At 39.9% G+C, this 16,616-nt stretch overlaps 1 protein-coding gene across 6 annotated transcripts in view; it reads left to right on the forward strand.

The window, feature by feature from the left end:
- The window catches only part of LOC109638391 (polypyrimidine tract-binding protein 2-like), a 42,964-nt gene that overhangs the window by 10,469 nt on the left and 15,879 nt on the right, over nucleotides 1-16,616 (forward strand). For 3 of the 6 annotated variants that reach the window (XM_069512853.1, XM_069512851.1, XM_069512854.1), the window contains exon 2: nucleotides 15,963-15,990. In XM_069512853.1, the coding sequence (XP_069368954.1) occupies nucleotides 15,963-15,990 (28 nt within the window). Of the gene's footprint in view, nucleotides 1-14,366; nucleotides 14,486-15,962; nucleotides 15,991-16,616 lie in introns of those variants that run through there. The other 3 variants (XM_069512857.1, XM_069512855.1, XM_069512856.1) reach the window with 3 other exon arrangements.

The raw sequence follows: 16,616 nt of genomic DNA on the forward strand, positions 1-16,616 counted from the left end.
ACACTTATTAAAAGTGACCTCAGAGCAAAACAAGTCAGCTGACTGAACGAATACTTTGCACTGAAACAGAAAATATGAGGAAAATAAACTCTGGATAAAGACTATGGCTGAGAGGATGGAATCAGTATGGCTTATAGAAAAACACATTTTTATTGAGAGTCTCAAACAGGGTGGATAAAGCTACTGCTACAAGCTAACGTTGTAACGGATTCAGGAGAGAGAGAAACCTGCGATCATTAGAGATGTCGTCGTTTTACACATGTTCTCTCCTTCTAGAGCCATAGGGATCCTGTTCCATTAAAATCACTGTCCTCTGGTTACTGTGAAGTGCTGGGTAGAAAAACATCACATGGTGTAACATTTCCCAGTCATTAGCTATTGTGTGTTTATGGTCACAATTCACTTTTTTTTTTTAAATAACGAATGAACACTTTATCAGACTGCATGTGACAAAACCAGGGTTTTAGAACATGATCAGTTATGAACAAATTATGTTTATTTTTCATTCTACTTATGTATTTTGCATTGCATGTGCACTTTATATTTTATATTTCGTATCTTATATATATTTCTTCTGTTTTTCTTTATATAAGTAAGCAGAGTTCTTTGGTCGCGCAGTTGCAAAGTAAGAATTTCATTACCCGATAATAAACCGCTGTGTCTGTTATTGTGTATATGACAAATAAACATCTTAAATCTTGAATTTTGAATGATCACAGTGGCAGTTCATTATATGAAGGCAGCTTAATCCTTTCTTACACTCCTCTGTTTGCTTCAGTAATGCAACAGACCTTGTGGACTAACACATGTCAGATTACACTCTGTCCAGTTCTGGTGTGACTGCTTGAAGCTGCTTTGGCCAACAACAGTCCATATGATGAACTATGAGTTTAAATCTGAGTCAGGCCACGTCGCAACGGGGGGTCACATGTTGTGGTTATCTGTCAAATCAAGCAAAAGAAGAAGCTGAAAATGCAATGAAAACAGACAACAACAAAAACACTGGTCGAAAAAAAGAGAGAATTAGGTAAAATAGTTTTGACAGAGAGAGGGGGGGGGGTGATGATGGGCCCCAGGGGACAGCAGACAGCTTGCAGCTCTCTGTTTCCCCTCATCTTCATAATCATAAGACACCCTGGGTAATGCGGCTGTGCCAATATTGTACGAATGGGCCCCACATCAATGTGTGCGCGCATGTGTGTGTGGGTAGCGGTCGGGTGGGGTGGGCGGAGGGTGATTATATTACTCTATAAGCCTTAGTGCCTGAGCGTCTCTGCCTGTCACAGACTGGAAAAGAGAGTGGGGGGACCTCTGAAAACAGGAGGCTCGAGAATTACGGAAATTGGATCAAATTTTGAAAAATGGCTCTCAATTCGAACACCGCGCACCCCAACTCACCTGCTCTCACTTTTCATTCACTGCCGCTGACTGCCTCGGTATTCAGCTCCGCTGGTAAACAACCTAATAAAAAAAGAGAGAGACAAGAGGAATATGAAATGCAGCAGCCGTCAGCACAGACACTCACAACACATGTTCACACACCGATCCTCAAATACTGTACGCTCTGAAAACCAGAGACTGCAGGTGGATTTCTTCTTCTTCCTGATGAGATTAGATATTTGGAATCATTTGCATATGACTTTGAGTGGCCTGATATGTGTATACATGCAAAACGTGCTTATCTGCCCATATTACATAGTGTCATATAAAAGGAAGCGGAATGAAAGCCAGTCTATTCAATTTTCTAATGTAACATGTACAGTGAGCCCTAATTAAACTTTAGTTTTATCAATTCAATTTAGTTGGGTTCAGACTTTCCTCTCTTTTGCAATAATAAATGCTAACAAATGAAAAAAATACCCAGGTTTGATATGATGACTGACTGCGCTGCAGAAGAACCAAAATGGCTGCTGTTGACGTAGAGACATAAAACTGCCGGTTAACTTTTTGGGGGATATTTTCTGCTGTTCTGCGTCACTTCACAGTTTGTGTTGCTCTTTTTGTTTGTCTATCCAAATGCGCCCTAAAGCATCTGCGTCAATCTCTCGTCATCTCTCTCACATTGGTTATTGTGGGTTTCTATTCCTTTGTTTGTCACACTAAAAGATTTAGTCAAAAACATCAAAGCTTTGTAATTCAATAAATGCACTTTAAAATGCTCATATAGACCGTGATCACAATGGCAGTGGATTCATTATGACAAAGCTTTCTTCATCTTTTCTTATTCCCTCGCTCCTCTGTTGTGTTACCGAGATGCAACAGACCTTATGTACTCAACAAAATGTCACATTACACAGGTTACTGGAAACACAGCTATAGAATGTAACCTGACGTCTCGACCATAGCAAGTGGCTCATCACAGCCACAACAGAAGCCGTGTGGTAAAAACAAACGATGTAGTTCCAGGCACCACTTTGAAAATGTGTGGCCCTTGCCTGAAGTTAAATACGGAGACTTAGAATGAACCGGTGGTCCAGAAGAACTGCAGTGAAGAGAGAAGTTTTTAAGTGATCCATCATTTTCATGTGCTTTCCATGTATCTGCCTCCAACATGCCTGTACATTTATAGTAGAACCAGAAATAAAATCATAAAACACAAATATGACATGCACAATATACACAAAATGTCCCCAGCGGATCGGCTCTGTGTAATGATGTAGGTTTGGCAAACAGTCTATTCCTTTTCTTTGATTCACAGGATTCATTTTGCTATGTAACATCTATGTCACACAAATATCCTGTGGAATTAGACAATTGAAATTTGAACATTTGGACTTCTCCATATTCTTGAACTTTTTTTATATTTGTTCCTGTACTTTCAACTCAACATGACTGAATCTATTTAAATGCTTGTTAAGGATACAACTTCATCCCCCTTTTCCTTCACACATCTTCACTTTAGTCTTCCATTCTTTCTTTCTCCCAGCAGTAGAAGCTGTGGGCAACATTTTATTTTAAGTGCACAGTGATGTCTTCCCAGTAGATTATAAAAGCATTAAAAGCAAAGATCAGCTTTCATCACACATCGGGGAGAACATCATCAGCAACATCAGAGAATGACTTTCACTTTAATATAGTGTCATTAACTAAACATTTCCCCCATAAACTGTTTAAGATTCTTACAGTTTTGCACATTTTGTTTATTATATCATATTGCACTAATCATCATTATGTAGCTATTATCCCATTATGAGCACTACTTTAAGTACACTGTTACATTTCTGTTGATGGCTTGTCTCTTAACCAGGAGTCCCACAAGCAGCTGCAAAATACTTAGGCCAACATTTCTGAGAAAGAATCCAAACACTAGGCATTTCAATAGAACCAGTAAAATCCGGCACCATTGAATTATTCACACTCAGCTGTTGTCGAAGCTCTCGCATCTTTTCAGCAACTAGGAGCAGTAGAACATCCTGGAAACACAGCACATTTATCATCTTATAAAGTTGTCATGGAAAACTCAAGTTACCCTCATATTCTTTCCCTAAATACCTGCAATCCCTGTTTTTTAGAATGCCATTCTCCCAGTAGTGGGTGGTTCTTTTAAATATGAAATTACATATTAACAATTGTATTATCTATGGCCATTTTCAAAGGAAAACCCTTTGTAAAGCATTGTCCTGGCAGAAGACATGCTCCTGGTGGGAACAACAGATGCGCACAAGACGCAGCAGATCATCAACACGGCCACCTTTAAATAAATGAATGTTTGTGTCCACCTGATGAATGTAAGTTCAACATGCAGTCTCTTTGTAGCTCTTGGTTTGGTCTCCATCAATTCTTTAAAAAAATATCTGGCTAAATGCTTAATGCTCCGCTGGGTGCACCAGCTGTGTCTACCTGCTGTCTGGTGCTAAGCAGGTCGCGTCCAGTGGGTTAATCACAGCCGATGAATGGTGCTGATGAAAGCTGTGCGAGTTTTGTGATGTAAAACCAAAACAATGAGCTAAAAGATGTGATGTCATAGAGAAAGAGGAATAACAGAAATGGGTGATAATGTTCAAATAATAATTGTGTGTGTAGATATACTGTATATATACTGTATATATATATATATATATATATATATATATAAACACTGCAGTCTGTGCATTCTGATGTAATTTGGCACAGTTGTATATTTCATTGATTTCTATCTTCATATTTTGAAGTAGAAATCAATTACTGTGTAGAGACAGAAGAAACTGTGAGGAAACATGAGGGCATGCAGCACTCCTCAGTACCCAGAGGCCCTGTATGCACTCACAATAAATGCAGCGCTGCCTCAACAGCCCACTGGCCAGTGGATAGACCTACGTCCCCACTGACAGCCGCTCTCTGTGAAGACAACTGAAGAATGATGTCTCCAATCGAGCACCAAATTGGAAACAGAGCAGGGGAGAATATTGAAGCTATTGCCTGGATAGAAACACATTGATTCAGTACAGCGAGGAGCTAAAAGAGACAGCTCTCTCTGAGTCTCTGTCCCCATGGAGAGACATGGAGACTTAAATGCAGTCACATTGGAAATCAATATGTGTTTATAATCACATGTGGAATGTGAGGTTGTTTTAATATCAAAGTCGGGACAGTAGGCTGGAGCCATGGGATGTAAGAGTGCGTTCATATGATGTTGTTTGTATAAATAAATGGTTATCTTATAACTGTATTGATGATGTCACGTGATCACGATATCTCATGAGCTTTTTCTGAATGAGATTAATCTGTTTTATGAACCTGAACTGAGTGGATAACACCCTTAATTAAAAGGATACATAATGTTCTTTTATTTGGGTATCCTGCTATAGTAGGTTTACATGCTTTTATGTTAAAAGACACATACACACATTTTCCTGGTCTACTCCCAGCCTGTTTAAGACCCCACCCCCTCCCTCAAAGCCCAGTCTGTTCTGTTTGGTTCACAGCCACAGGCCTAAGCAGGAACCGCCTATCTTTTCCAGGTAACAGTATATATATAAGAAATCAGTTTAGCTTAATGACATAAAGATGGACAACATGATAGATTCCCCAAAGCGAAAAACTCAAAACATCTTAATTATCGCCCCCTGGTGGCTGGCTGTAGTAGGCATATAGATCATAAACCCCACCTCTCCATTATAGAAGTACAAGTATACACCAATGGTTTCCGTCATTTTCGAGAGTTCTTCTCGCTGGTTTACGTTTATGATAAGTTTGGTTTATTAGATATTTGATTACCTGGGTGAAACATCGTGATTGAGAGTTGTGATTGGTCGGACAGATCGGCCTTCAAAATAGTTCACTCCATGTTCACTACTGAACAGACTCTGGCTCAAACTGATTGGACCAGCATCAGGAATCTTTTGGATTTGTGGACATGTGTTGTCCATGTTTATATACAGTGGCTGGTTTTGCTACTTCCACTGTGAAAATCAACACAATTACTTCCTACAAACTAAAAGCTTCACCGCAGTGCATAATGGAGCAGGAATCTGATCCAAGATTGGGGAGAAATGAACATCTGCAATCAAGATCATTTTTCCCATGATGAGTTTTCTCAGGTAACATTGCTTATATCCAAGGTAAAATTATCTACGTTTATCTCAGAGTTAACTCAATTGACCTAAACTAAACCGCTAAAAATCTAAACTATACCATAAAGTGGCCATGTGCAAATAAATAACTGTCAGAAGGAGGTTGCATCTCATCCACTTTGGAGAGAAATAAACATCAGAGAATGGATCTGAATGTCTTAGAAGAAAAAACATGAGACACTTCATGCCTTTCAGTGAAGCCTTTAGCCAATCAGATAAGAGTTGTGTTGTCACAGAGCTAGTTCCCAGTGCTGCAGCTGGAGGAGAACATTGTGGTCTGACTGCAGCCCCCTCACTCCTGCTATTTTTTAAGGTCATGTTACATGATGATGTTTTGCAGAGCTGGAAAATGTCTTACCAGCATGCATTATGTTAAGACCAGCATGCATCACATTAAGTCAGCACTGTGCAGAGCCACATGAAGTCATACACACCTGTTACAATTTCACTCTGTTACAATGTGTGCTCTAAAATGTCTACATTTGGAACCAAATCAATCTACAACACTTCAAAATCTCCATTCAAAGATGACTGAATTTCTAATTGGTAAATAAAAGATTTAACTGGACAAGCCTCAGTTGTCCTTACATACATATATGAGTTCCCTACCTACAACATAGCTCTGTCAACAGAGTCCAGTGTGCCTGTGAACAATCAGACCAAACAGCCTGAAGAGCAATAGAAACATCTCAGTATTACTCTACCCAGATAATGAATCTAGCTCACTAGAGGTCATGTCAGGATTGTTATTATTCTCTTCAGAATGGAGACTGTCTCCAGGTATGTCTTATTCAATTCAATTCAGTTTAATCTTATTGCTATTTGTATAGCACCAAATCATAACATACATTATCTCAAGGCACTTCACATAGAAGGTTAAGACATTAAAATCTCATTTAATATAGAGAAACCCAACAGTTCCCAGAATGAGCAGCACTTTGGTGACTGTGGAGAGAAATCTCCCTTGTTAACAGGGAGAAACCTCCTGAACCAGGCTCAATGTGGGCGGTCATCTGCCTCAAAGGTTGGGGTGAACAGAGAAAAATGGGGAGGGGAGGGGAGATGGGTGGAAAAGAGGGGAGAGAGGAGACATAGTGGGGAAGGGGAGGAGGGGGAGAGAGAGGTGAAAGAGACCGGGAACACTTGAGAAGGTATCAGGTAGTTAAAATGAAAACAACAACAGAGTAAAGAGTTATTGATTATTAATGATAGCAGCAACAATTGTTATAATAATTAATTACTGAAGTATTGTTGTTAATAATAATAATAATAATGATGATAGAGAAAGGGAGAAGAGCTCAATGCATGCTGGGAGTTCCCTCAGCAGTCTAGACCTATAAGCAGCATAACTAAGTGATGGTTCAGGACTCACCTGATCCAGAACTAACTATAGGCTCTATCAAAAGGTTCAAAAACGTTTTTAGTTTAACTTTAAATGCAGAGATGATAAAAGGATACAAATAAAAAAATAAATATTAAAAAGACTATTATGTAAGAATGACATGAAACAACAGATGATGTGAATTGGCCAATACATAATTTCTTGTAGAAATATAACTTATTAACAGAGCTAATGACAGTAATAAAACAAATATAGTGATTAAAATGATTATTATCCCAATCCTGTTCCAGATCCGCACTAAAAGATCTTCCCTCTCCTTTACAAAATTTCATGGAAATCTGTGTAGCTTTTGTGTAATCCTGCCTTTAAATCAACAAACATAACCTCTTAAAAAGATAGGTAGGTAAAAAGAACAAGATAAACACCTGAATCAGGCACACTGCTGCCTGAAATCCTGAAAGGCCAAATAGTTGGTGACCAGCTTTGTGAGATTATTGTCCAGAATCATCACTATAGGGTGAAGCCCACCACCAGATATTGCCTCTACCCTGTCAGAATGAATGAGTTTGCTGTGACAGTAACTTGATCAAATAAAGTGGGGATGTCTGCAGCTTTTCTCATTCTGCAGCAGAAAGTACATTTTTGTTGTGACAGGCATTCAAGCAAACCGGTCAGTCCCACACCATTAGTTATTCAGCACAGTGTCACAGCACGCAGGATTCCGCAACGCACCGCAATCCATGAATGTTTGCGATATTCCACCGAATACATTTGCATAATATCAAATTGACACTACTTCTCCAGTTGCTGACGGCAAATGATGGATCGCTCAAATGCATGTAGACATGGAGAAATGCACTTTGAAAAGAGCATTTTGGAGTTGATGTATCCCCCATCTCTCTTGTGGCATCAGCCAGAAGTCTCTGCTTCAAACTCTCCACCGTGAAGCAGTGAGAAAGGAGGTCAAACATGGAAGGGGAGTCTTCGATGGTAGTAGGGACATGTTCTTTTAAGGATGCCTGGCACGTCAGCCAGTCCCCTGTGTCACCGGTGGCATCCTGACATTTCTGACATTCACAGCGTCTTGCCTTTTTAGGATGGCCATCTTTTTAGGCACATTTAAACACACATACGCGCATGCACGCACAGGCATTCATGATGTCACTCTGAGAGAAAATTGGAAAGGACAAAATGAGAGAAATCAAAATGTCAAGCTGGAGGGTCACTGTGAAACATGACAGGGAATACTGTCTCTTTAGTAAAGAGGGGCGCCGGCACCATGATTTTAATAAATGGGTTCTCCAACCCTGCAGAAATATTCGTTCTCAAACAAGATGACATTTTATCTTCCTGCTGGTTGCCATGACACAAATGACATTTGGTGACATTACTGCTCTCTGTTTAAATGTTTCAATTTCAAGCGTGCAGGGTGAAATTACCAACCTGAATACCAACTGTGCATCAGCAGTGATGGCTTACTCAGGAGTCGTCACTGTAGCCGACTTTGTCTGCGTGTGTTTGGATGTGAGTTCCCTGTCCTGTGGAAGCAACAGCGTGCGGATCAACTCACACTCAAAACTAATGTGGCTGATTAAAAGTGAGGGAGATATTGGAGGCGACACCCACTGACATACACCTCGCACCTCCAGCAACACATCCAGTCCCTCGACCCGGCACCAACAGAGACGGCACGATGGGATCGCAGTGCCCTTATCCTCACAGGACGCACCGTGATGACATCACCTCTGCCTGAGCCTGTCACAATCCTCCTGGTGACACATCTGTCAACGAGAGATGAAAGCTGTGTGTTTGCACAGTGCTGTGAAATAGAGACACACACACAAAGAGTCAGTATGCGTAGATTACACGCTATTTATAACCAGTAAGATGATTTAATAGTTTGGTTATAAAGATCCAAGTACTGGGTTCTGGGCCTTTATTTTCAAATTCTTACGACTTTATTTTCCCTAATTTGCAGGTCAAGTGCGATCATCTTGAATATATAGCCACACAAAAAATGGCACATTAGTCTTGGAGCAAAGAAAAGCTTAAAGAATAATTTTCTTGATTATAAAAGTACACAAATTATTTTTATTCAAAAAACGTTTTCATTGTAGTTTTTCTGTGCTAGAATATGCAAATGAACCAATTGCGTTTAAACTTGGTGGGATATGGGCCAAGCAGATTTGATCAAGGGTCACAATCACAAGTGGTCAGCAATAAGAACAGGTCTGAATGCACCCAAAGACCTCCTCAATGTGTCCTGAGATCTGATCACCAGATTGGGAGGTCACATTCTTTTTGCTGTGTGAATGAAATGTCTGGCTACAGTTTCATATACATTATTTTAGTCTTGGTCTGTATATCTGTGCTTTATAGAACACTTTTCTAGTCTTAATGACCACTCAAGCACTTTACAGTACAGTTTTAGCCATGCACACACACGGTGCATACAGTACTGGGAAAGGGCAATTTGGGGCCTCTCCAGACTCGGCACGCTCTCTCCCTCTCGTGTCGATACAGGCACACAAACATTGTCATCAGATACAGCGGCTCTGTTTTCTCAGACTGGGTTAAAACAACCTAATTTGTTTTTTGCGCACACAAATGACACATGTATATTTGCATATAGAGCTGGGAGGTGAGATCCAATCACAGGAGAGACATTTAGGACACATTTGAATGCCAGGCGTGTCTACTTGTGACCGGATCTCTCAGAATGGATATTAATACCCAGCCTGAACAGGGTCTAGATGTAGTTGGATTCTGGTGGCTTAATTCCATAGCCCTAGCTACTTTTCTAGAGGCTTTGTCTTGCGTCAGTCTTGAAAAACCCTGACCTATTGGTGTTTGATTATACAGTAGATTTTGGAACATCAAATACTTGAGCTATGACCTTAAATAATACTACTTGAACAAGTCAGGAAAAAAAATCAGAAGCTCCCTGTGGTCTCCCCAGCCATGTGCTCAGTCTAGGAGGAGTGTAAAAATGAAGACGGTTGGTTTGAGATCCTCATTTTCATACAGAAACATCATCTGTGAGATCTCAACAATAATTTTGAGGTAACAAAAGTAACCATAGTAACATAAAAACTATTAAATCACCATTCTTTCTTGCAGAGCCACCACTGGAATCATTGGGTCAAGTAAAACAACCCTTGACCTCTGGTATCATGTAGGGATTGAAACGATGATATAAGTGAGTACTGCAGTCATACTAGTACTTGCCCAGAGTTGTCACAATAACAAGTGAAACAGTGTATAAGCAGCTTCATTTCATTTCATTTAACGACAACTAGTGCAGTGTCTGTGCATTTGGAATGGGTTGTTTGGCCTGTGGTAATGCTGGTTGTATTTTTCTTTCTGAAACTGTAAAAGTGACCTGAAGTAATTGAGCTGCAGTATAGGGGCCAGCTGCTGGACTCCACAGAACCCTGAAACTGCACTACCACTGCAGCATAAAGAGATGGTCACCTTTATTAAAAGTATTATGAAGCTCGACACAGAACCCTGAACTGGAGCATTAATTGTCTTTTGCTTTTGTCTTGATCAGAAGTGTCACATGTATGTTGCTGAGTCCCAGCAGCTGCTGCTACAAAATCCTGGTTTATTAAAAGTTTATGATTTTTAATGATTTTTTTAATTGCGATTCCTTGAGACCTAGCAATATAAATGCAAGACCTGAGGGACCTTCTGCCAGGGCCTGAGAACTTACTCAGACAAAAGTGCATTTAGGAGGGAAGGATTTATTGTGGAGTAATGAACGACATCAATAACAAATTTGTTTTATTCAATGAAATTGATGATGTGTTAACATCTGCCATCAGTCATGCAGAGGCATGTATGAGCATTTCTAACAATATGATAGTAATGAGAATAAAGATTTTGCTTTTGGTCCAGTGATTCTGTTTTGAAAAGTATCAATCATGATAAGGAACTTTTTTTAAAGTCAAATTTGGTCTTAGAATCAATATCAATCAATACTAATTATTACTCAACTTCTTTAGTGACAAAGCAACACATACACACACATACACTGCTATTTACACAGATGCCGAAGCAAACCCACCAGTGGTAGTAGGTGGCAGGCTGCTAGGTTAGCTTCAAGGTTCGATAAATTGAAGAGATTAGATGACCAAATAATTGCAAAAGGTTTTGGAATGGATGATGACAGTGAGGGGTCTTCTTGCCACAGAGGGCAAAGGGGAAAATGGTATTACGGTGCTGAACAATGAGCGTGAAGGAGCTGGCAGGTGGGGCAGGGGCTTGAGGGAGACTGGAGGCCGGTGGAGATGGGCAGACTTTTGGATGATGAGCTTAGTGGTGAACATAGCAGGCAGAGGGCCAAGCTGGCTGATAGATAAGCATGGGGTATTCCTGAAGAACCGGAAAACAAGACAATTGTTCAAGCAAAAACACAGGGAGATTAACTCATGCTGTGTCTCAGATCAAATACTTTAGTCAGTATACTCACATGTAGTACACTGCGGTGGTGTGGTGTGTGAATTTTGACAGGGAAGTGGCGTCCCAAATTGCTGCTCAGCGCAAATGATGGTCCACGAATGATGTGACCACGACTGTCAGCTGCAAAACTGTCTGCTATTTATGACACTGACTATAGTCACTGTATACCCTGAGATATATTAAGTGCTTACATTGTTGAAACCTTTAAAATGTTTAACTCATCAACATAGGATTACTAGTTATTCTGACACAATGAGTGTGCATGCTTTTTTATTCATTAAATTAAGTAAATTTCTACATCTTGAAGGGTAATTTTACACTTCATCTATATTGTGGCAGATTATTTGTGTTTGGTGCTACCATTTTCACTTATTTGAAAATATTCCATTACATATCCAAGTCTTTTGCCTTCCACTTAACTTTTTTGCACCATCGAGATACTTATAGTGCACTGCTTGTGTCCATATTTGTCATTGTGAACATAATGTACATTCAAATTGCAAGTGTTAGTGTATGCAAACGGAGATACTTTATACTACAATGTAAAATATATCATGTTGACTTTACTTTAAATAAATGTATGAAAAATCACTGCCTCCGAAATGTGCCACTGATGGCACATGAATGCTATAAGACTATAATAACACTGAGAGTAACAGGGGATTCTTCTTGGTCATTATTTGTTCTATAAGGCTTGAAATAAGAAATTCTGACTTTGACAAAGCAGTTTGTACAATGCTGATCAAACATTTTTATAATTGTAGTTTCAAGCCTGCTAGTTTAAAACAAAGAAAATACAAAATACATGCTAATATTACTTAGATATTACTTTTTGATGCTGACAAAACTGAGAATTTCTGCAAAAGTAAATACAGTTGGACTAAACACATAATCGTACACTGCTTGAAATTAAACAACTTCTCAAATGTTGTGAGTACTGTTTGGCTGTTTTGTGTTTATTTCCAGCACATGTGCTGTCAAACTGATGAAGATGTTTTCTTTCATTTGTACTTGACTGCTTGCATGTGTTTTCTTATGTTACAGTGTATTGAGCTCTCAGGGCCACGGTTAGTATTCCTTTGTCAGAGGTAAAATATGTCTGTGCTGAGTCAAGAGGTAATTTCAGCAAACTATTCCCACATTTAGCCCAAACACATTGTTTGTCTCCATATCACATTTGACAGACTTGTTTTTTTCGTCCCCTTCCCTCTTGTTAATAACATTATGACTTGTATCAGTGGTGCAGTGGGCACCGTGCAGGATGTCAGTCCACTGTTATTTCCTGAGCAGCGAGCAGGACTGATAAACGGCGGTGATTTGCTGAGTGTTTGACAGTTTGCTTATTTCCCTTTGGCTCAGAGGGCCCCTCATCAGCTAATTTCAACATGGCAGCTTTAGAAGCGCAAGTCTTTGGGGAAATGTCATTTTTAATTAAATCCCAGGTCCTTTAAGATAAGCAGTTAGGCGTTAATTTCACCCAGGGTGTGACGTTGTCAGGAGCCCAGGAGCATGACGTATGTCTGTCAAGATTAATCATTATGCAAACACCGTCCTGTTTTTCTCTTTTCCTTTCCTCTTGCTTCAAGGAGTCTCTAACTGCCCAGTGAAAAAGTCATCTGAATGGACAAAATTAATAGTCCCCCGTGTTATTCTGTTATTGTGAATGGTTCTCTTGATATTCTGGGATTGTTTTTCATGATGTTAATTGACATGTTTGTAACAATCTAAATGACCAGGAGACATTCAGTGAATCAAAGTGAATTAAATGATGACATACAGGTAAATATGTTGCAGTGTAGAATGCCATTGATATCCTGAGAACACCTATGACCTTAGTTCATTCAGACACTTTAAAGCTGCAATAATCATCCAGTATTAATCCAGTAATAATCCAGCAATAATCATCATATCTATATTAAGATAGACATCATGACAGCTTCCAAAAGTGAAGCCAAAACAAACGAATCGCCCTCTGGTGGTTGACTGCTGTATAGGTCATAAACCCTACTCCCTCTGTACTGTATAAGCAGATGGGAACAGACTAATACATAAATAAATCATTATTTTTGAAAGATGGTTTCTGTCATCTAGTCCTTAAAGGTCCAGTGTGTAAGATTTAGGTGAACAGGAACCATTGGCAGAAATTTAATGTAGAATAATCCTCATGATGTTTTCACTAGTTCATTTCATCTAAATTGTATGAATTGTAGTTTTCTTTACCCCAGAAAAGGTCCTTTATATGTAAATACTTTATATTTACATCGAGGGGACCCTCTCTACAGAGGCCTCCATGTTTTTTACATTAGTCCAGACTGAACAAACTAAACACCTTTTGAGTTTTTATGACAACTGAAGCTACCACAGGTTCTTTTTCATGTTTGGAAGGAGAGGGTGAGGTGAGGGGTGTTCAGCTGCAACATGCAACTTCACCACTAGATATCAATAAATTCTACACACTGTACCTTTAAGACTAACTAAGACCTCAATTTCATTGATTTTAATTTAAGACTTTAAGGGGCTGCAGGAACACTGGGTAAGGTTCCTGAGACATTCCTAGTCGAAATTCCAACTCGAGGGGCCATTGCAGTTGCAACTTCCGGGGTTCCATCTTTTATTCTAGGTGTTTATCAATCCTTTCATTTCTGAAGCGTGTTTTTTTTTTTTTTAAATGTTCCTTTGATATCACATTTGTATTAAACTCCTGCCATGCTGTTATTCTGACAGCTTAATACTAGATTGACTTCATTTGTAACAGGAGATGGTGTTGGTTATGGACGGATTGGACGCTTGTGTCTCATTGTCTGCCTGTGACACAGTATGTGTCATGTTACATTGTCATAATAATCCCATCACACACCAACACAGCGGTTCCAGATGTGAACATCTACTCAACATCAGCTGATCCTGCTGACACGTGTCGATCGGTCGCTGCTGCTCCATCACCCCCGCGTTCATTCAATGGCTTCGGAACTTTTCGGTCAGTTCCGACACTGCATCGTCTTGCCTCCATTTTGCTCTCGCGTGTATGTGTGCGTGTGTGTGTGGTGCGCGCGCAGTGTAGGTGTAAACTGGAGAGAACGCAGGACGGGAGGCGGACGCGCTGTGAAAGCTCTACAGAAATGGACGGGTAATGTTTCTTTCAGCGCTGTTACCTTCCTGTCGTTACGCGCGGAGGGAGCACATAGTCCGCGTGTGTGTGTCGGTCCAGTGGGAGCCAGTGTGCTGGTGCGAGGTTTCCGTAGCCACGCGCTCTCTTCAAGGAACTGCTTAGCATGCTAGCACAACTTAGCTAACGCCCCGTGTTTGCGTCGGTAATAGCGCAGTAACGCATCCTTAATAATGCTTCGCGCACGGAGTGACGTCGGAGGGAGATAGTCGCCACTATGCCTCCATTCGCCGCAATCGTGTCCGACAGCTGCGTGCTCGCGAAGCGGCTAGCGGAGTTTTTTAAGCTAGCTGTCATGCTAACGAATATACAGTGTTGTTGACCCTTTGTGTTTGTAGCTAACTCAGCTCGAGCTCTCCGAGCGGATCCTGTAGCTGGAACCAGTCATTTCAGTCTCTTATGGCGTATTTGATCTAAGAACTGATGGAATGCAATGATGCATCTGTTTTATTTTTTATTTTTTATTATCAATGTGTGAACAAACACTTCTCCAACATTACGGTAGCGCAACACTACAGGCACCATTTGTAATGAATGACACTGATCGGGCCACAGCAGATGTTGTGATGAGTACTCCAGGGTGTGTCAGTCCAAAGAATGAAGGATGGGCATGCATTGGTGTTGATTGAAGAATGACTTCAACATTATTTGACTGTGTGCCCCCTGGGAATGTTTTGATGGAACCCAATAATATCACAAACCCACTCAGAACCCTCTGACAAGCTCCACTTTCATAATGAATCCAAAATAGTTTTACAATTGTCAGTGTTTCGCATAGATGGATTTATTTATGGCCACCACCACAATATTGTCATTATAAAGATTGATCATTATTCATTTATCTTGTTGCGTTGTAGAGCTGCACCCCCGATCTTTCCCTCTCTCTCACATACAAACACACACAGCCAGATTAACAACAGTCATCTGTTATAGCGTGTTTGGACTGTTGAAACAGCAATGATGAACGTGTTCATTTGCAAACAGCAGAGAGGCAATTCCCATGATCACTCGTGACTGTTGGCAGATTCTAATGTCAGGTGTGAAGTAACTATTAAGAGCTATTCACTCATGTTTGGGTCACTCAAAATTAATGTGAATGCAGATTATGAATAGGCCTTGTGGAAAATAAATGATACAATTGAGAAACACCTTGGGTTCTCAGTGGGAATGATAATGTTAAGGGGCTTGTATGGGCGCTTACAAAACTGGTAGTTGTCAGTTTTTATTTAACATTTCTGTGTTGTCTGACAAAAATCTGTTAAAATGCTTAAAATCTGTTAAAATGCTTTTCAGTTGACACCCAATGATTTAAACCTGGTGACAGAGACATTTTTATTGTGTTGACTGGCGATGTCTTATTATCTTAAGTTTGTGTATTTTATAGTTCTCCCATTTAAAATCCATTCATTGTGAATAATCTAAACCTTTTGTCTTACAGCATCAGTGATGTTGCAGTTGGCGTGAAGGTGAGTCCTCACATTTGCTTATTTTTTCCAGTGTTCAAATCCCATGCTTTTACTTGCATTCTCCATCAGTTAAACAAAAATAGCTTGGGATTAGATGACACATTTCTTGCATTCAGCAGTATCAGTAAAGGTCTCGAATAGGGCAGCAGTGTCTGGTCAAATAGCTGTACCTCTGACTCCAAGAAATACATTTTTACTCAGCTTTATTTCCATAACCATTTTAGATCCTCAGCTGTGTGGCTTTTTTTGTCTTACATAATATTTGCTTTGGTAACAACAGACTCAAATGGTGGTAGCCCAAAAAATATATTTTTTAAACGTTAATTGAACAGTAACTCTACATCACATTTTGCGCTGCTTACTTCTATACGTTGAATTTATAGGACACCTACTGACATCAATGATATAAGGCAAGTTCAAGAAAAACTAAAATCAATCAGAGCAGCAATGGTGCCAAATGTGAGAGCTTACGTGCATTCGGTGCCCAATATCTAACAGAAACAGAGTATTGTAACTCAACAGTTATTGATTAAGAAAATCAGCATATCAGCCTTTTCTGGTCGAACGTTTGATGCTACTGGACAATTGGTGACATATAGTGTCTCCATCAGCTCGCTGTCCCTGGC

The sequence above is a fragment of the Paralichthys olivaceus genome, chromosome 17, assembly GCF_024713975.1.
Source record: "Paralichthys olivaceus isolate ysfri-2021 chromosome 17, ASM2471397v2, whole genome shotgun sequence".
NCBI lineage: Eukaryota > Metazoa > Chordata > Actinopteri > Pleuronectiformes > Paralichthyidae > Paralichthys > Paralichthys olivaceus.